The 20827-nt window shown below is 55.9% G+C and overlaps 1 protein-coding gene across 3 annotated transcripts in view; it reads left to right on the top strand.

Annotated features, from left to right (window-relative positions):
• Positions 1-20827, top strand: part of CPNE5 (copine 5) — an 86203-nt gene that overhangs the window by 51355 nt on the left and 14021 nt on the right. For 2 of the 3 annotated variants that reach the window (XM_053671468.1, XM_053671469.1), the window contains 4 exons: positions 3233-3337; positions 10771-10812; positions 12694-12769; positions 17868-17921. In XM_053671468.1, coding sequence (XP_053527443.1) covers positions 3233-3337; positions 10771-10812; positions 12694-12769; positions 17868-17921 — 277 coding nt within the window. Of the gene's footprint in view, positions 1-3232; positions 3338-5820; positions 5894-10770; positions 10813-12693; positions 12770-17867; positions 17922-20827 lie in introns of those variants that run through there. The other variant, XM_053671471.1, reaches the window with a different exon arrangement.

The raw sequence follows: 20827 nt of genomic DNA on the forward strand, positions 1-20827 counted from the left end.
TAATTTGCATAACAATAGGGTTCTTTGTCTCACCGGAGGACTCCCGGCAGAATTTCTTTAAATAATTCTTGTTGATTTGACTCAAGGAAGGGAGGAGAAGGCCTGCGTGGCGTCCTAGGTGCTGGCAGCAGTGTCCACCTGGGTCCCCCAGATCCCCCCAGAGACACAAAGCCAGGCCACATTGAGCTGTCTCAGAAGTGGGGGCTGGCTGACCAGGAGGGAAGAGGGGTTCGGTCTGGGGGCAGGAAAGGTATGTGTTGCAAAAAGCATTTGCCAATGATTGATCTAGAAGAGGGATGTGCAGGATGGATGGGAGGGGGCGGGGAAGAGGGAGAGGCTCGTGGCTGACACGGAGCAGGTGGGAGGCGCAGTGGAAGTGCAGGGGAGGCAGGAGTGGGGAGGAACGGGGGGGGGGGGCAAAAGGACCATGCGGAGACCCTTGGGGGCACCTGAAGTCACAGCCCCTGCCCCGTGGAGGGAGGGTCAAAGATGGCAAAGGAGCTGGCCAGGTGTGGGAGGCCATGAGGGTTCCCTGGGGGGCAAGTTGCACCTGAAGCACAGGCTGGAAGTCTCCCTGGCGACACCCAGGACAGCTGGGGAAACCCATGCACAGGCCCCCTGAGAGGCCGGCCCGTCTGCAGGCCTCTGGGAAGAGGCAGGTGCCTGGGTCAGAGGCTGGACTGGTGAGAGCAGGGAGGTCATCCAGGGTTCTCGAAGAGGAGAGCAGCAGGGTTGGGAGACATGGCCAGTTGGGAGGATGGGAGGAAGGGCCATGAGGGAGCCAGGGGAGTGGACCGCCACGCCTGCCGCACCAGGAGGGACAGGGAAGGTGGCATCCACAGAGCAGCCTCTGTCCTGCCGGCACTGTACCCACCGTGTCTTATTCAATCCGGTCACTGTCTGGGAGTAAGAATGTGGCGGAGGAGAGCGGACTCCCGGGCTGCCCGTGGGCCTGGCCTGGCGCTGCCGGTTACCAGCCGTGTAACTTTAGGCAAAGCCTCTGACTCAGCGGAACCATCTGGGATGAAGGCAATGTTCTCTAACTCACCGTCCAGGACGGTTGCCATTAGGCACGTGCGGCTGTTGAGCACTTGAAATGGAGCTAGTGTGACTGAGGAACCGAGTTTTAAACTTCATTTCATTGTAGTTAATTCAAATGGAAGTAGTCACAGGCAGCTGGCGGCTCCCATTCGGACGGTGCGGCTATAGCCTCCGCAGCTCTGTGTGTTGTGTACACGTGTGTGCTCGCAGGGCGACTGTGAGGATTAATGACTTAATCCGTGTAATGAGAACAGAGCCCGGCAGCCCCTGTGCTCACCCTCGTTTTACACTGACAGGGGAGCCCAGAGAGAGTCGTTTCCCGGGGCCGCACAGATGGCAGGAGCAGCCCTGGGCCTGGAGCCCGAGTCGTCTGACTCGGGTTAGCGCTCCCTGTGTGTCCCCTGAGTGTGTGTCACCGTGAATCATGAATCCAGTTGAGTGGTGAGAGGACTCAGGGACAGCAGAGATTGAGGGGCCTGTGGATTTGGTGGGGGAGGGGTAGCTTAAAGAAAGCGTTTCAGGCAAGTCTCTGAAGCAGGAACCGGACCACACAGGGTGCGGGAGAAACAAGCGGGGAGGAAATCGGGCGACAGAGAGAAGACCTGGTCAGGAAGCATGTCTGGCAGGAGAGAGGAGACAGGGGAGGCAGTGGTCCCAAAGGGGTGGGGAGGCCGGAGGGACCCCCAGGGCCGTGTGCCTGTGGGGGGTGGTATGGTGCAGTGAGGGCCTCTGCACAGAGGGTGAAGCTCTCTCCCCGCCCGTTTTGCTCCCGATCCTCCGTCCTACCACCCTGCCGCCTCCTCCTGCCCCCCGCCCGGCCCAGCCCCGGGCAGCTGTGGCCCCTCCTTCCTCCATCCCATTCCTGACGTCATCAGCGACTCTGGGTGTGCGGGGAGGCCTCCCACGTGTACCTCTACACTGCAGTGGGTGGGCGAGAAGGAGCAGAGAAGAGAGACGCTGAGCCTCAGTGACAGAAATGACATTTTGACTTGAAAATTGCCAGAGAAGAAATGGCAGAGCCTGTGTGGGCACGGGCGGAGCCCAGGCACCTTCCTGGGTGACCTTTCCAAGCTGGGAGGTGGCTGCGATGGATGCTGGGAAATCTCAGGGGGGCGGCCCCTGGCCCCAGCTCTCCTCTGGCTCCCGGCTGCCCCCATGTGGCAGGGTATAGGCTTCCAGGAGGGGCCACCCAGACATGGTGTGGGGAGTGGGCAGGGGTGCCATGCTGGGGGTTAGCCAATTCTGCACTTTCAGTTTGCAGAGCAAGTTCAAGGATTCAGAGCTGAAAGGGTCTTAGAGATCATCTCAGGGGCTTTTATTCTCTGGCTTGAAATGCCAGAGAAAGCTATGGAAAGTCTCCTCTGAGAAATACATTTACTCGTTAATTCATTCCAAAAAATACTTAATGAACATACAAAAAGTACTTAATTTACTCCGTGCCAGGCTCTGTTTTGGGCACTAGAGATATACGATGGTCAAAGGAGACACAACCTTTCTTGCCCTTCCCGAGCCGGCCTTTCAGTGACAGACCAGAAAATAAATAAGGAGAAAATTAGACTGTGTCACGTGTCAAATGGTGACAGGTGAAATGGAAAGTGGTGTGGAAGGGGACTATGGATGTCAGGGGCTGGGGGATTGCACATTTTAGATGTGGTGCTCACAGCAGGTACTCGTGTCTGAGAGGTGACATTTGAGCACAGACCTGCAGGAAGTGAGGTGAGCCATGAACGTGGGAATCTCAGGGGATGGACAGGAAAAGAGCAAGCAAGTGAAGCCCAGACACCTAACTTCACCGACAACTTCAGGGGTTTGCAGAACCCTAACACCCACCCACAAATCTTTCCATGGATGAAGAACGTTTGGTAGTGGCTGCCTCCTGGGTTTACAGGTGAGGAGGCAGCAGCCCCAGATGGGACGGGCAGTGCTCAAGGTCACAAGAGAGCAGGGTCCAGAACCTGCACCTCCTGACAGCACCCCTCCCTGCCCCCACAAGTATCCTCTCCGCAGCATCACCAGGAAATGGCCATCTAGTTTCCGTCTGGATGCTGCTAGAGACAGGCAGCTCCCTACCTCACAGAGCCGTGGCTCTGCCTGGAAACTAGAGATTAACCAGCTAGTCCCTCGGTTGACCTGGATTCTATTATGCCTTCCCTGGGTTGGGGACTGACACCTTCCCTCTCTTCTTTGCCAGGTTCACCATCTGCCACAAGACCGAGGTCATGAAGAACACCCTAAATCCAGTCTGGCAAACTTTCTCCATTCCTGTGAGAGCCCTCTGCAACGGCGACTATGACCGGTGAGCTGAGAAAACGCCCCTCGGTGTGCACGGCTGTGGGGGGCCTGGTTCGCGCCGGTGTGGGCAGTCCCCTCAACAAGAGCAGAGACTCCTGGAGCTGCGCCCGGGCGGCCCCGCACGGGGTGGCACCCGCGAGCCTCCCCACCCTGTCCTCTCCTCCCTGAGCAGTGTCTGCCTTCGTCCCCTTCAGCCCTCCCCCTCCCTCCCCCCAGTCCGGCATCCCCGTTGGTGGGAACCTCCCAGGCTGGGATGTTGGGGTGTCCTGGCTGGGAGCTTAGCAGCCTGTCTTTCCATTGTTCCCACTGGAGGTGCAGGTGGAGGCCCAATGGGCTCTAGATATGCAGGGGTGGCCTGGTCCCTGCAGCCCCGGCTCTTGGCGGGTGGATTCTGGGGAGTCAGGATTCCGAGACCCTCGCTGCCAGCCAAGTTGCCATAAATGGGGGCGAGGGTGGGACACAGAGCTCATGGAACTTTTTGGTGCTGCACAGCCTGCTGCTATGACATGTTAACTATCATCATCATCGTCGTCGTCGTCACCGCATGGGTGCAGGTTGTTGAGTGTGGGTACACCTGGTTTCTAATTGGCTCCGTGACTGAAAAGTACTGTTGAGTTGGGCAAACTTTGACCTGTCTGGGCCGCAGTTTCCTTGTCTATAAAATGTGCATTTAAACATCTCCCTACCGTATAAGGCTGCTTCGAAGCTCCCGTGACACGACCCACACAGAGAGACTCAGGTGTGCATAACCCAGCAAGTTCACAGTTGGTCCACAAATGTTCACTGACTCCCTACCATGCGCCAGGCCCTGCACCAGAGGCTGGGAAGTCAGCAAGGAACAGAACACAGTCTTCGCCCTTCACCCAGCCACGTGGAGTTTACTTCTAGTGGGGGAGGCAGACATTAATCCAATCACCACACAAAGGAACATATAATTACAAATTGTGCTAAGTGGCGCAGGAGCTGTAAGGTGCTCCTGGTTTCCCGGTGAGGGCTGTAGCTGGTGGGCAGCTGGCAGGGGCTCAGGGCCGGGGCTGCCCAGCAGCCTGCAGGAAGCGGAGCCTCTGCTGGACCCGAACAAGGACACGGGGGCGTCCTGGCTGCAGGCATCAGAACGGGCTCGCTGGGGTCCTGCTCACCATGGCTACTGACAGGCTGTATGTGGTGGGGTGACAGGGGCTTCCAGGAACCCCATCGCCTCATGGTCCAGAAGATGACGTGGTACCTTTTCCTGCCTTTTGGTTGGGAAACCACAGTCTATTCCTCAGGTGGTCACGGAGCACCTACTATATGCTTGTCATGCCTCTATCTGCGCAGCTTTCCAGGGAATGTAGCTTCATTTCCATCTTCAGGGAGTTTGTGTCTGATCATAGGGAGCTCAGATATGCACACAATATTTCAGACAGTGAAGTAATTGTGCAAAATGGGACTAGGGACAAAAGTAGAATTGTAGCAAACACACCCAGTACAGGTCCTGGAGCTTCCAGAGTGGAGGGCATGGGAGGACAGAGTGGTCGGAGCACCGAGGCTACGGGAGGCCCAGGGAAGTCTGCAGTGCAGGGTTGGGGGGGAGGGGGTCAGTTCCTGGGGACAAGGACTTGGGATCAGTGGTTGGGATGGAGAGAGATGGAGCAGAAGGGACGGGAGATTCAAGCTTGGAGAATGGGAGAGCACGGCAATGCAAGTCCCAAGGGGTGGAATGAATTGGGATCTTCAGCCTCACTGCCTAGAGGTTCTGAGGGGTCCAGCCGAGTCCCCACCACTCTGCTTCGCTAGGGAGGGGCTCCGAGGGTCTAAGAACCCGGCTTGTCAGGGACGGTGAGAGGGCAGCCGGGCTCGGAGGCCAGGGCTCACCGTGCAGCCGTTGGAGGAGGAGAGGATGTGGGGTGGGGGGTGCAGGTCCCGGGGAAACCCAGCAGGCTGCTGTCTCCCCTACCGGGATGAGCCCAGACTGCTCTCCCTCCAGGACGGCTGGGCACCTCGGGCCTTCTCCAACACAGGGACAGACTGACCCTGACATACTGACAGCAGTACTAAGGGACGGGCCAGGAATATCACACTGGCTTGGCGGCAGTGGGCAGGCCTGCCGAGCCCTAGGGTAACCCACGTGCCCAACAGCTACTCGGGAGGTGCAGGCATCGGGGAGGCCCTCTCAGGGCAGTGTGTGGGGGCAGGGAGGCTTGTGCAGGAAGACGAGGGAGGCATCTCTGTAAAGCCTCACAGAGCATTTGGTGGAATCCAGCAGCCTTGTCTCCCAGGCCAGCCAGGGAGCACCAGGCTGGGTGCTGTGGGCGCACTGAGCTGTCAGGCCCAAGCCACCCTCTTAGGCTACTTCCAGGCCACAGTGGGAGACAGACAGGTAATAATAATAATAATAGTGGCAGAGGCTGCTGCAGCACTGACGTGGTAATTTGTGTATGAACTAATTCAGTCCTCCTACCAGTGAGCAGCTCTGAAAAAGACACTAACACTATCTTCACTGTGCAGGTGGGGAAACTGAGGCTGGCTCTAGAATCCGTGTTCTCGACCCCGACGCTGTGCTGCCGACCGGCCAAGACAGGGTATGAGTGGCTGTGTTTGGAAGCGGCTCTGTGAGAGCCTTGCTCAGGGCACAGGCCAGGTCCGCGGGCCTGGAGTGGAATGGAGGAGACTCGGCAGGACTCGCTGTCTGCCTGGAGACGGGCTGAAAGGACGGAGAGGTCGCTAGGGTTTGGCGACTGGGGACAGGAGAAGATGACACCACTGACGGAAATGGGGAGGGTGACAGGGAGCCAGAGCTAGTGGCTGTGGGGCAGGCAGCGGTGCCCTGCTAGTGAGAGAGGACAGAGGCCTGGGAGTCCCCAGGAGGGGCTGGCAGAGGTCAGGTGCTCAAGGCCCTTGGGGGTGGGGGGCGTGCACCAGGTCAGGAGCAGGAGAAAGAAGAGGGGATGGTCAGAGACAGTAGCGGACCAAGAGGAGGAGGCCGTGGTCAGGGAGCTGAGAGAGGGGAATTCACACCGAAGTACTGGCCACTCCTGTGAGAGAGGGCCAGGAGCGTGGGAACCAGGGGCCTGCTGAGAAGGGGCCAGTTTCTTGGAACGATGGGGGTGGAAACCAGTTAACATTAATACCATTACTGAGTCTTTAGGATACGGGGCAAAGTGTGTCCTAATTGGTTTCAATACATTATCTTATGTGTGTATTGAATTTCCCAGTGACCCTAGAAGGTGAGAGCTGGCGACACGCCCACCTCACTGGCGGGGAAGGGGAGGGCCGCAGGTTCTGTTCCTCACCAGGGCAAGGGGAAAGTGCTTTTCTCCTTTCCAGAAGCCACCTCTGGGCTGGCCCCGTGCTCCGGGGATCCCCCTGTGTTTGCCATGTCTCCCGTCCACGTGAGGCCAACTCAAGTGACCCAGCTGAGCAGAGCTGGCATCAGAGGAAATGGCATGAGGGTCAGAGCCAGTCCAGCCCTCCAGTGGGGTGAAGAGGGCTGACGACGAGACGCCCTTCCCCTGCCTTCCCCAAAGCCCCCCAACTCTCTTGTTGAGCATTCAGAGACTAGAGGATTTGTCCTCATTAAACCAGATTCCCCTGGTTGGGCTGCTGTCACTCACTCACAGCTTGCAGTTCAATGAGTGGATTTTAAAAGGGCGTTAAGGGTGCTGGGTCCTCACCTGGAAAGGACGGAGGGTTCCTTGGAGCTGGAGGCTGTCATATCTCTGAAATGTCACACTCGGTCTCTCCCCTGGAAGAACCACTTGCTTCTCCTTTGAGCCCCGCCTCCCGCTGAGCGCTGGAGGGGGCCAGGCCAGTGTGTGTGACCTCCACTGGGACTGCCTTATCACCCCCGGCGCGCCCCTGCAGAAGCCGACCTTGTCTGTGCAGTGCAGCGGCGCGGGCTGCACCCCGCTGCCGCCGTCCAGTCTCGCTGCCTGCCCCAGTGAGGCCCCGCTCCACTGCCACCCTGAAGCCTCTCTGAGTGTTGGACTGATTGTCAGTTTTGGGTGAACCCCTCGGGGCCTGTCAGTGCTGGGGACTTGTCAGAAGCAGCAAATGTGCGCCCTCCAGCCTCAGGGGAGGCTCATTAGGAGGCAGATTGGCAGCCCGGTTCGTGGGAGACTATAGACAGGGCTGCTTGGTGAGCTGGGAGGAAAGCCTGGCGTCTTTGCCAGTGTCCCTCATCCCTGCTGTCCTGCTGAGGCTCACGCACACCCCGCTCTGTCACTCTGGCCCCAGGCGTCCAGTGACCTACGGGACACTGGCTCCCGCCCCAAAGCTTGTTGCTACTCACAGTAGTGACCGGGGGAAAGCCGCGGGCTCTGGGCCTCCCTCTGTAATTCTGGGGCGGGAGGGCATTGTTACTTCTGGCCACTTCACAAAGTCGTTTGAAGTTTAGTCAGCCAGCAGGTATTTCTTAACACTACTTATATTACCTGATATATGCTAGGCGCTGTTCTCGAAGCGGAAGATACAGCAGCAAAGAAAGAAAGAAAAAAAAAAAATCCCTGGCCTCGTAGAGCTGACATTTTCATGGTGAATGGGAATTGTTTGGGAGACAGGAGCTTGGAAGAAAGGTTTGATGTTTTAGACGGAACAGAACAACACGTGTCCGATGCTGGCCGTGTGGGTGATGTAGAAACTCCCACGCTGGTGTTCCGATTCCATTTTACAGAGGTGTGAACTGGGTCTCCGAGGGCTATGCCAGTTGCACAGGGCCGCTGGGCTAGTGGTCAGAGAGCTGGGATTGCCACCAGAGCCTGCAGCCTTCCCTGTCTACCCCACTGCCTCTCAGACGAGGGGCTCCGTGTCCTGAGCCTTTTAAAGCTAAATAATACTGCAATTTGTGGGCAGAAGAGCCCATTTCATTGTCTCTCTCCCAGGAGCTCTTTCTCTTGGGTGCTGGCCCCAGAAGTCGCAGCTAATTCAACATGAGCCTTTGTTGGACCTATGCTAAGGGGTTTGGAGCCAAGGCCTGCCGTTCACAGCAGGCTGGGCCTTCGGGCAGCCCAGCCAGGACTGGGCGGCGACGGAACTGTCAACAAGTAGTCAGAGCTGCGCCTGGCTTCTGTCTGTCTGTGCCTGTCTCTGGGCAGCGTTGCTCTCACCTCCTTCTCCCCCAGCGCCGGGGTTTGCAGCCTCCAGAGGCTGCATGCGCCTTTTCTGGAGCCTCGATTGCACAGGAATCTCGCACTCAGTGGTCTCCACCTCAGCTGCAAGTTCAAATCCCCCACAGAGCGTTAAACAATTCCCCTGCCAGGTGCACCCCATACCCACTGATGCCAAATCTCTGGGGCGAGACACTGGCCTCAGGATTGCTAGAGCTCACCAGGATCCAAGGTGCAATCGAGGCTGAAACCCAGAGAGGTCAGCGGCTCTGGCCGAACATTAGAATCAGCCAGGGACTTCACAAACTACCCATACTGGAGTCTAATCTAGACTAAATCAGGTCAGCTGGCCATGGGATTATTAAAAAAAAAAACCCTCCCCCCCAGTGATTGTTTTGGGGGGTATCCAAAGCTATGGCTGTAACTGGGGTCCTCCTCCTATCACATCTGAGCTTGTGGCTGTCACTGATCAGGTCACCTCAGGGGCTGATGTCAGTGATCCGAGCAGAGGCACTCCTTCCTGGGCCCCCGAAGGTCCCCTGCAGTGCTGAAGGTTCCGGAGTGGCGGGGAGACTTCGTGGGGCAGGGTCTTCCCTCAGACCCTCACCAGCTGTGTGACTCTGGGCAAGTCACTGAGTGTGCAGTTTCCCCATCTGGAAATGAGGGGCCGCAGGTCACGCTCCAGAACGTGCATGGCAGAGCCGGTGGGCCCTGAGCTGCTGAACACTGGGCCTGGGGACTGTGTGTCTGAAAAGCTCCTCGGTGACATGTCAGACAGCCAGGCTTGGATGCCACGAAGGTCACTCCAGCCTCGTCATTCCAGAAATCAGAAATTGCAGAGCTCAGGGACCCAGGCTTGGGTGCCCCAGGTTTAAGTACATTTTATGTGAAAATCAGTTTGAGTATGGCCAAATGCTAAAGCGGAGAGAAGGGGGCATTTCTGTAGAGACCACCCACGTGCCAGGAGAGTTTCACCAACTTGTCTTTGCAGCTATTCTGTAACAACATTATTATCCCAACTTAAAGCACTGGCTTGTGGCTCATTGAGGTTAAGTGGCCCCTCCAGGATTCTCAGCCAGCAGCCTGGCTCCAAGTCCACGTTCCGGCCTCTTTCCAGCTCACCGGCCTGCCTTCAGGGGCCCAGTTTTTTGTTTATTTCCCACAATAATTCACCTCAGAGAAACATTGCTTTTTGTTTTACAGAAGAATTTAAAGAATTTCTTTAAAAGGTGGGCTTCTACACCTGCCCCATTTTGCATTTTAGTAACAAAAATCCAGTCGGTGCGCAACCTATGAGGCATTCCTTCCCTCCAGAGCAGCAGGCCAAGCCACACCTGCCCCCTCCCAGTCCCCACGAAGGCTCATCCGAAGGGAGACAGCGCCTCCTTCTGGGCTTCTGGAAGCCCAAGGCCAAGTCCTCAGAGACCCGAGGAGATGGGCCGTGGCTATGGATGGGCGAGATGATGAGATGTTCATGGAAAACAGGTCCAGGCAGCCGCCTCCGTGTGCCCCATTTAGAACTGAAGGCTGGAGAGCCTGGCTCCTCCACGTGGATCCTACCTCCGCAGGCCCTGCCCCTGCCCTGGGACCTGGCAGCTCCTCCACCCCGGGGAATCCCTGGAGGACCACTGGCACCAAGGGTTAACCTGCAGTCTCCCACCTCCCTCCTCCGCCTCTGGTCTGCTAGCCTGTTGCCAGGGAAACAGGCTAAAAATAAAATGGGCTCCCAGAGCCCAGCCCCATGCACAGGAGTCAAAACAAACTAATTAAAGCGGCCAGGCGAAAATGTGAAGATAATTACACCCTCACTCAGGAGCCAGTCGTGGCACGGAACAGCTCAGCAGGCTGTCCCGGCCGGCTCCGGCCCATCCCTGACATGCAGGGCTGGCTCCCACCACTCACACTCTGGGTTCTGCCACTCGGTCTTGTTACCCCTCCCAGGAAAGCCCACCCTGCTTAGGCCTGAGATCAGGGGGGCAGCATAGCCCCACTGTGACGGCCCCACCCCTGATAAATTCAGTGTGGCTTCTGCTGGGACACGTGCCCCTCTAGCCTAGGAGAAGGTGGGGTGAACTGAAGTCTGCGGCTGGCTTCCTATATCCTCCCCAAAATGGGAAAAGTCCCTGCACACCTCTGGGGCTGCTTCTTTCCCTAAGACCTTTGCTAACGGGCCCTGAGACAGTTCCTTCGTCTCTCGGGCTGCTGTGTCCACTGAGGGAGCAGGAGAGGGGCAGTGTCTTTCTGGTGGATGTTGCTGCGTCCTCTCTGGCCCAGGAGCATGAGAGGGGCCCCATCCTCAGGCCACGTGGGTGCTGGGTCAAGCCCATCCCACCACGGGCCCTTTGTCTTACAGGACCATCAAGGTGGAGGTGTACGACTGGGATCGCGATGGCAGGTAAGCAGGCAGAAGTGCAGAAGCGGGGCAGGGACGGGGCAGCCACTGGGGGAGGCTGGGCCCCGCCCTCACATGGGGAGAGCTGTGCCCACACCCTGCCTTGTGGCAGTTCTGGGGTTGAGGGCGTCTGGGTGTTCCTGTGGGACGTCCCCTGCCCCTTGACTCATCCACGTCCAGATCCACTGGCACCAGAGGACCTCTGTTCTGCAGGACATGGTGCAAAGGGCATAAGAGGCCTCTTTTCCTCAGAGAAGGGCCAGCCAGTGCCTCAAAACTCCCCACGTTTAGGAGGATTCAGAATTTTTGAAATGTGCATATTGTAAGGTATAGACAGTAGTGATGCCCTGAGCATTCGTGGTCATGTTCTCTGTGTGAGCTAAGCCTTGTGCGGGTGACGGAGGTACAGAAGGTGGGCTCAGGCAGTGGGAAGGGGAAGCTTTTCCACAAACGAGTGGACTCAGGAGCCTTAAAGCAGAAACTGATCAGGGCCGAGCTGGCCAGTGGGAGGGCAGTGCCCACTCAGGGTCTTTGGGAAGCCAGTGCCTTCCCCTCCTTAGTGTCCCCAAGGAGCCAGTGTCACTGGGAATTCACAGACGAGGACGAGAAGGCCTCACAGCTTTAGTCCAGAACCCTCACAGGCTCCTACTTGTCTGTTGAACCAAATCCGAATATACCGTCCTGGCTCTTGTGACCTCTCTGTTCTCTGGCACTAGCAGGGGAGTCGTAGAGGGCCTTATACCCCACAGTCTCCATTGGTACCTCTCAAGTCTGAGACGTGGATGGGAAGGTGAAGCCCCTTCCAAGGAGCTTACTTGCCCCTTGGAGCTTCCCGTGGAGACTGGCCAGTGCCCGCACTGCCTCCAGTACCGCCCCTGTCCCCCACTCCTCTCCTCTTTAACTGCGTCACAGGAAAGTCGGCTTCCTGTGTCCACCCGTGACTTGCCTCATCTTACCCTGGAGTCCTCCATACTTCTTCACTGGAGAAAGCTGGGGGTAGCCACCAGCTGCAATTGGGTCCCACCATCAAGGAGTTCACAGTCTGTATGCAGAGAGCTGTTAACTGTAGAAAAACTACGGTGTGCACTCAAGGCGGGAAGGCCCCAGGGACACCCCCTTGTCTCCAGTAGGCACTTCTCGCTGCGCAGGCGGGCAGAGGCGGCCGGCCGCAGTGGAGGGCGCTCTGCTTTGTGTGAGGTTTTGCTGCACTGACTGTAAACTTGTGCAGGGCCCCAGGAGGGGCAGAAAACACCTCCAGTGGCCTGGATGCACACAGCGCTAATTGTCTTTTTAAAAAACACTATAGGAAAAATGCCAAATACACAGAAACGTAAAGAGAAGTGCTTAATGAACACTTTTAAGCCTTTCACTTGAATTTAACAAGGGTTACATGTTGCCGTGTTTGCTTTATCTGTTTTTGTTACATAGTTTAAATTTTAGGCATCATGGTTTTTTATCCCTAAATATCTTATTGGGAATGTCTAAAAAAATAAAGGTATTTCCTACATAATTACAAATGCCATTATCACACCTGATACTTTGAACACTAATTCTTGAATACCCACTAATATTCATTTGATATTCAAAATTTTCTAGCTGTCCTCAAAATACCTTTTGCTGCTGGTTTGTTCAAACAAGAATCCAAGCAGAAATGGACCCCATTCTCCAGAGCCCTGCTTTTTGTTACTTGACCATGGGGTTTCTTGCTCCACAGATGACACTGGACTCCTCCCAGGGACCCAGCCTCCCTGCTGGCGTGTGCCCCTGGAGAAGAGGCCTGGGCAGAACTGGGAGCCCGGGGAAGGGGTGTTAGAGGTGGGGGCGGGGGGCAGAGGCAAAATGTAGCAGGGACCTCGCGGTCTCAGCGGCTGCCTTCCTTTGCAGCCACGACTTCATCGGGGAGTTCACCACCAGCTACCGGGAGCTGGCCCGCGGGCAGAGCCAGTTCAACATCTATGAGGTGAGGCGGACGCTCCGTGTCTGGGGTTTGCTCTGATGGCACACAGCTCCCAGCCACCGAGGACCACAGGGAGCAACGTGCAGGGCTGAGGTTTCTGCAGGGCCTCCTTCGAGGTGGGTGTCATTGTCCCATTCTATTGTGAAGGAGACTGAGTCTCAGAGAAGTTAGGGGAGTTGTCCAAGGACACGTTTCGGCAAGTGGCAAAACCAAGAGGCAAGCAACCTAGGATGATCTGACTCCAAATAACATAGGTACAGTGCCCCCCAAAAGAATACTTCCAACAAGGTGTGAGGCTAGAAGTAGGGGTGGGAGACAGTATCAGAAGGTTCCAGAAGTGAGACCCGAGGTCCTGAGCTCAAGATGGCCCTCTGCCTTCAATGAGAACAGTGTTGGGGCCTTTTCTGGAAGGAGAGGCTCAGAGGAAAGGAGTCAGGATACCTCTGTCTAGACCTGGAGAACCTAAAACAGGGCCCCCACTCTCTCTCTGGACAGAACAGCGTTTGCCCCCAAAGGACGGTCTCTGTGGCTGAACCTCGCTGGCCTGTGCTGTCCCTCTGGAGCTCCCTGGGTCCTCCCTCATCCAGCTCAGCTCCTGCTCCAACGCTGGCTTCCCACCCTAGTTGCTACTTGGGTTCATAGCCTGACTCTACCTTGAACCACTCTGCCGTGCCACAGTGAACTGAATGGGTTACTAGAACAGTGTCTGGCCCCGCGTGGGCATGATGTCAGTGCTGTCTTCTAGGGTCCTGTGTTGGGCTCCTTCATGTGTGCCAGGAGATTTACGTTTCACAACTGTCCTACAAATGGCTCTAGCCCCACGTTAGCAGCCACTCAGCTGGTGGCACTGAAGCGCTGGCTTTGGCTTGAGTCGCTGAGTCTGAACCCCTCCGTCCTTCCTGTTCCAGCCAGGCCGAAGCTCCCCCAGGCAGGCGGCGGCCCTCTCGGCTGCCTCTCTTCACGTTGGCCTGGGCCCTGCTGGGCACATAGAAGTGCTCATTAGACATCCACGCACTGAATTCAGCTGAACAAGGCCATTGTGAAGGCAGAGCGTGGGTGAATGTCTGAATTCCTCACTGTTAATTGCTTTGGTTTCTGCATCGACAGAGGAAGGGCTGTTTTTGCCTGCTCCCACCCCACCCAGGGAGGCAGAAGTAGACTCCGTCTTTCTCTGGCCTCCATTAAGGAGATTTTTAGGGAGGTGAAAGGAAGGGGTTAGATCTCTCGGAGTTCGGCTTCTAAGGGTGCTTGACAGACCAGAAGAGGCCATGGCCTCTCAGGCTAAAAGCAGAAAGGTGGGGTTAACTTGTTGCCTTGGTCGTGGATCTCTGCTCCCTGGTACTGGACAAGCCATGGGAAGCAGAAGCGTTATCTTCTCATAGAAATGCCATTGGGCAGAAAGGGGATTGAACTCTGACAGCCCCCGGCAGGCCTCGCACTGTGGCGTGTCCCGGGGAAGGCTCTCTAGCAGACCACCTGAAGACGGAACCAGCTTCCAGCCCGAGAGACCCTCACCTCGGGCGGGCCCTGGTGCTGGCCGACTTGTGTGTTCGGCTGTCTGCTGACCACTCCTTACACTTGGCCTTCCCAAACTGAATGCACTGTCTAAAGTCTCCCTGCAGCCCACCCTGTGCTGTCACCATGGGGGCCATCCTTGGCAGCAGTGGCCCCTCACCATTCATGGCTGCGCCCTACTTCTGCTACCAATGAAATATTCTGTCATTTGTTCCCTTCATTCCCGTCTGCCCCCACCGTCATCTCCCCTGAGTGGGGGCTTTGCAACAGCCCCTGATGGCCTTCCCACTGCCCGTTGTCCTCCAGTCAGTAACCTGAGTTCCTCCGAAACGGTCACTTGACCACATCCCTGCCCAACTTCAAACCGGGCAGCACATTCCACCCCCCTCGGCCCATTTCACACGGTGGGGGGGGGGTGAAGGAGATTTGGAAAGCTGCCTCACCCAAGCTGAGAGCTGCAGGGCCTCTCACCCATGGGGTGAAGCCCCAGCTCCTTCACGTGGGTGCCGTGCCTCAGTGACCCGCAGTCTGTGGGCAGAGGGCCGGTGTCAGCAGGTGCTTGTGTCACACCCCTACTAGCCCCTAGGGTCTGGCCCCAGCCCCTCCCTCGGCCCACTCCCCTCCCAGGCCGGTCACACCATCCAAGGCTCTCTGAACCTGCATGCTGGTTCCTCTTCTATGGCCTCATTCTCACAGGCGCTGCCCCTGTGTCTGGGTGGCATCTCACTTGCTGTTGTATCCCTAGAGCCAGAGCAGCTCCTGGCCCCTGGGAGCCACTCTGTGCCCCTCTTGTACAGGAGGGTAGGTCCCAAACCCACCCTGGGAAGGTTTGAGGTGTGAAGAGAGGGAGAGGAATAGGCTTAGAACGCCAGCCCAGGGATGTGGGAGGTTCCCGACCTGACCCCTAGGGGGCGCTGGTCCCAAGCATAGAACCTCCTGGTGCGACTGCTTAGGCCGCCAGAGGTGGGTACATCAGGGAGGGGGCGTGCGCTGGGGAGTGCCTGAAACCTCAGGATAAACAGGGCGTCTCTTCAGTGCCACTTCACATGAAGATCTGAGAACAAAACGTTGCTTTAATATTAAAAGTTATAATTAGAGAGTGGAAATGTGGAATACTGGCTAATTTAAAGACAACATAGAAGACTTCAAAGAAATGTGCTTGTGGCCAGGTCTTCGGGCGACGCCCAGATCCCCAGGAGTCCGTGTTTATTCTTCTCAGCTGGGAGGGCTAGTTTGGAGTAAAGCTTGGGATGCACTCAGTTCTAAAAGTTCTAAGCCCTCCTGGGACAGACTGGAAAACTGAGGCACAGTGTAGCACTGGAGTTTGCAACTGAGCCCTCATCTCAACACCTTGCCTGGTAGGCTGTTTTCCCACGAATGCGTCTGTGAACCGCGTCACCTGGGCGGCTTTCCTGCCCGTGGAGGATTTGAGGTTGTCTTGAGCTCCTCTCCGAAGACTGTCACTTGCCATCTGCACAGCTTGCCAGCCCTCTCACCCGAGCTCCCCACCTGTGCCCCAATCCAGCTCTTCTTCCTCCTGTGTCTACCTGGTTGCCCCCACCTTGTCCTCTCTCCCACCCTCACAGCCATGCCCGGGGCCCGGGATCTGTGGTCAGATCTTGACTATGCTGCTTTGCTATAGCTCAGTACACATTCCAACACCCAGAAGCCCTCACTGCCTGTCACTTGGGCTGGCGGTGGTTGTAGTAAGTTGTAGTAATAAAAAATAATAACAGCCGACACGTACGTAGTGCTTACTACATCCCAGACCCTGTCCCATGCACTTGACTTGTATCAACCCCTTTAATCCCCATATCTTTCTATGAGGTAGGTACTTTTTATTCACATTTTACAGATGAGGAAACTGAGGCCCAGGGAGGTTAAGTAACTTGCCTAAGGTCACAGCCATGAGGTGGCAGAACCAGACAAACATTCCTCTGGATGTCCCCCCTTCTCTCCCGTACTCACCTCCATGAGGTCCCAGCATCCCAGAGCCTGCTGGGACCTGCCCCTATCAGCTTAGAGCTCATCCCACTGGGTAGTCTCTGCTTCCCACTGGGCGATGCTCTGACATTTCAATTGGCATTTGAGGTTCCCAGCCAGCCCAGTTTACTCTCCCCACCCCGCCCCCATGCTCCTGCTGTTTAACTGGACCCCTGTTCTGTGCTCCCTCCCCTCCAACATCTCCTCTGACTGGTATGCCTCCTTCCGTGTCTTTGTGTCCAAATCCTTCCCGTCCCTCCACACCTGCCTTCAGCACTGCCTGCTCTGGGAGCCTCCGCTGGTGCTCCCGCCTGGAGTGGCTCTTCCTCTAACAGCTCCCTTTGGTGTCTCTTGTCACCTGTCCCCAGGACATGTCTTCTTTTCCCCAACAGGAGTAAAGGTTCTAGAGGAGAGGAACTGGTACCCCCACCCTTTAAGTGTTTTGTTTTGTTTTGTTTTGTATTTGTTATCCAGGTGGCCTGGTTTCTAATTCTGTCACTACCTACACCAGCTGTGTGTCCTTAAGCAAAACACTTGGTGTCTCTGTGCCTTAGTTTTTGTATCTGCCAAAGTGGGTATCAGTAGTTACTCAGACAGAAGAGACCTCAGCTAGAGACCTGCTGGCTGCCCCTGCAGGAAGAACAGGTGATGAGGGAGAGGGGGTGAGATCACTGGAAACCAACCTGAGGAGGGCAGCGTGGATGTGGAGATCAGAGGTTAGGGAAGGGCTGGGCCTAGATTTCCCATGTGAAAATCAAAGGTGCCGGGGAGGCTCAGACCAGAGTACAAACGCAGTACATTTGATAGACCCGCGGAGGCTCCCAGGGCAAGGGGTCACCCTCACCATCCGGAGATCTCAGCCTCGGCTCTGGCGGCATCTCTGACTCCATGTCTCTGTTGCAGGGAGCTGTCCTGTGTGTTCTTAGGACGGTTAGCAGCATCCCTTGTCCCTACCCACTCCCCCACTTGTGACAACCAAGAAGATTGCCTAATGTCTCCGGTGGTGGGGATGTCCCCAGGTGACCCACTGAGTTAACCCACCAAGAAGTGGGTTGTTTTTTTTTCAGCACCTACTACATGCCTAGCTAGTGCTCTGATACATTCTCTGATGACAGATGTGGTTTGGAAAGAGCTTGCATGTGAAGAGCAGTTACGGAGCTTCTAACTGCAGTGTGAGGACAGAGGTGGTGCAGCCGGGAGCCGGGAGGATTGGTCGGGGCGGAGGGGGCATGTTCCGGGTGAGGGAGCAGCCCGAGCCAGAAAGTGGGGCAGGCACAGACAGGTCCCTTTGCGACATCCAGCCTCTCTGGCTGCGTAGGGTGGAGGATGTGTTTGGAACTACTTAGGAGTAGTGGGAAAGATTAAATAAATATTATTCTTGGTGTGTTTGCTTATGGGTCCAATTAGGGAGCCCAGTTGCTTAAATCTAAATGATAGTCTCTCACAGTACCTCCCTGAATCCTCCTCCCTGGGACCCCCAATTTTTCAGCCCACTCTGCTTACTGGGGTCTGGGCCACACCCCGGGGCCAATGGAAGCCCGAGGGACCCAGTTGTGCCTGTTTGGGAACCGCCTTCTTATTTGGTAACTGGTTTTTCCTGCAGGTGGTAAATCCAAAAAAGAAAATGAAGAAAAAGAAATATGTGAATTCTGGCACAGTGAGTAGCCACCGCCCCCCCTTTGCCACCCAGTGTAGACACTGTGAGCCCCGAGAGCTGGGTCTGGTGTCAGGAGGCATGGGTGTCCCTGTGCTGGTGCAGTGTGGGAACCAGACCTGAGAGCTGGGGTGCGGAGGGGTGGGGAGGGGTGGGGCCCTCGGAGCAGCGGCCCCGGGGTAGGCAGTGGGCGGTAGGCGGGGTTTCAGCTTTGTATCGGGCTCTGTGATACAGAATGAGAAATCCCAGAGAGAAACTCCCGTGGGACTTCCTGCAGGAAGGAAGAGGAAAAGGAGTAGCGTTTATTGGGCCTTTCCTCTGGGAAATTCCCAGTTTAGGTGCTTTTCACAGGTTGTTTCCTTGAGAGGCAGCTGTTATCATCCCCTTGTCAGGAAAGAGGAAACCAAGGCTGCAGGCAGGAAAGTGACTCAGTGAAGGTCCCAGAGCTAGAAAGCGGTAGAAGGGACAGCCAGCGCTGCAGTTAATTCAGAGCTGGCAGCGGCCACGGGCACTGCCCCTGCTTCAGTTCGACCATCCGGGGGCCACACTGGCCCAGCCGCTCCTGGGGGCTCATCTTCATGCATGTATTCAACAAATGGAAATGTTCGTCTTACTGGCCTTTCTATTCTGGTGGGAGGAAGCAGAAAATGAATATAAATACGTACACATACATGCAGGTGTGTCAGGTGGTTATGAGTGCTGTGGGAAAAAAGTAAAATAAGATAAAGGGACAGGGAATGCCAGGGACAAAACAACTATTTTATATAAAGGAGTCAAGGGAATCTTCTCTGAGAAAGGGACATTTGAGCAGAGATTCAAAGAAGATGAGGGAGCAGGAATTGAAGATATTGGGGAAAGAGAATTCTAGTATGGACCAGCATGTGCAAAGGCCCTGAGATAGATATGCCCACGGCGCATTTATAGACCAAGCCAATGTCTTTGCAGGGCAAACGTGTCCACTCTCGTACTCTTCGTGTCCCTCGCCACCCCAGAGGTCCAGATTACCATCAGCCAATGCAGCCAAGCTTAGTCACGTGAGTCAGGCAGACTGCAACTCCAGACCCAGGAGAGGCCGTGCTCAAGGGGCTCTGAGGTTCCTCTGAGGAACCTCATTTTCTCCCTCTGTAACACGGGGCTCATGTGGCATCCCTACCCTTCTTATTGCACAGGGTGGCTATGACAGACACCTGGGAGATGCGGAGACACAGGCCTGTAAGCTGCAGAGCAGTCTGCTTACTCAGAGGGGGCGAGTCCCAGCCCCTTCAAATGGAGCTGTCTCACAGACAGGCTCAGAGTGGTACAGGGTGGGGAAAGAAGGCTTACAGTTGTCTATCCGGAAGATACTACAATAATCAATAAATAATGATACAAGGATACTGTAAACTGTGTCACCTACTCACAACTGCAAACCTCCTTTTGCCCCACCCTGTAGTGCTTTTGTCCAAAGCTGCAGTGTCTCTCAGTGGGGATGCAGTCGGAGACTTAGGCAGAGTCATTCTGCACCTCGCAGGCCTTCCCTTTACATTGCGGGGTGCTTAGCACCCCTGGCCTCGGCTACCAGTAGAGCCCCAGTCATTGTGAGACCCCAGAATTCTCCTACACTTTCCCAAATGCCCCTAGGGGAGGCAGCAACTCCCCTGGCCGAGAAATATTGGGTGCATAGTTTTTTTAAAAAAAGGTTTGAAAACTACAGATCTTGTCCAGCTTTCTTACTTTAAAAATAAAGGTCCTGAGGCCCAGAAAAAGGAAGCAATTTGTTTTAGGTCGCACAGTGAGTTAGGGGCAGAGCAGGCCCGGGCCCGGGTCTCTTGACTTTCCTTTGCGGCAGCATTTCCCAATCTTCACTTTAAAAGAATCACTCAGGACCCTGGCCGGTGTGGCACAGCTGGTTGGGTATTGTCCTGCAGACCGAAAGGTCGCAGGTTTGGTTTGCGATCAGGGCGCATGACTGGGTCTTGGGCGTGGCTCCAGTCAGGGTATGTATGGAAGGCAGCAGATCCATGTTTCTCTCTCACATCAACATATTGATGTTTCTCTCCCTCTCTTCTTCTCCTCCCTTCCATTCTCTCTGGAATTGACTAAAAAAAATTTAAGACCACTCAGGGTCCAGTATGCTTATTAAAATACAGATGCCCAAGCCAGTTCCCAGGGTTCCAGGCTGGGGTTCAGCCATCTGCGTAGTGCTTCTCGCATCCCACTTACTGTGTGCAGAATCTCCTGGGGGTCTTGTTTAAATGCCAAGAACCTGCACTTCTGCATTTTTTACCAGCATCATGCTGATTCTGATCATGCTGGTCCAGGGACCACACTGAGTAGCAAGTCTGTGGGGGAATCCGTGTGGTCAGGCGACTTAGGGTCTCAGACCATCCCAGGGCCTGGGTGGAGTTCAACTCTGGCTGCAGGTTAGACCCAGGCGAGGAGCTACAAAAAGATCCAGGGCCATAGCCCTGCCACAGCCGTGCCCCAGAAACTCTTGTCATTGGTTTGAGGGCCTCACTGGGGCTGCAAGCTAATCTAAAAGCTCCCCAAGGAGCCTAGTGACTGTCACAGGAAGGGCCACTGCCATAGTCCCCTGCTAGTGAAAGCAGGCCTTGTCCAGTGCCTAACACCGGAACCACAGTGGGTGGGGCCTCTGGGGCCCCCTCAGCTCTCACAGACTCTCCCATTTTGGGGCTAACGGGTCATCGGCTTGGTCAAGCAGGGGCCGGACCGGCCCACCTAGCGAGCTGGTACAGATGGCTGAGTCTGCACCGGCAGGAGCAGCCGAATCCTCCAGTGGAGTTCTGTGATGCAGGTACAAGGTCCCCTGCCCCAACCTTGCCTCATTTAATTGGTTTCGGCTGCCAGGCTTTCGCTTGTCTCTGCGATCCTAAATCATCATCGTAATGAGCTGCCAGGAAGCTGCCAGT

The sequence above is a fragment of the Artibeus jamaicensis genome, unplaced genomic scaffold (genome assembly GCF_021234435.1).
Source record: "Artibeus jamaicensis isolate MK-2021 breed Jamaican fruit bat unplaced genomic scaffold, CSHL_Jam_final contig_1803, whole genome shotgun sequence".
Taxonomy (NCBI): Eukaryota; Metazoa; Chordata; class Mammalia; order Chiroptera; family Phyllostomidae; genus Artibeus; species Artibeus jamaicensis.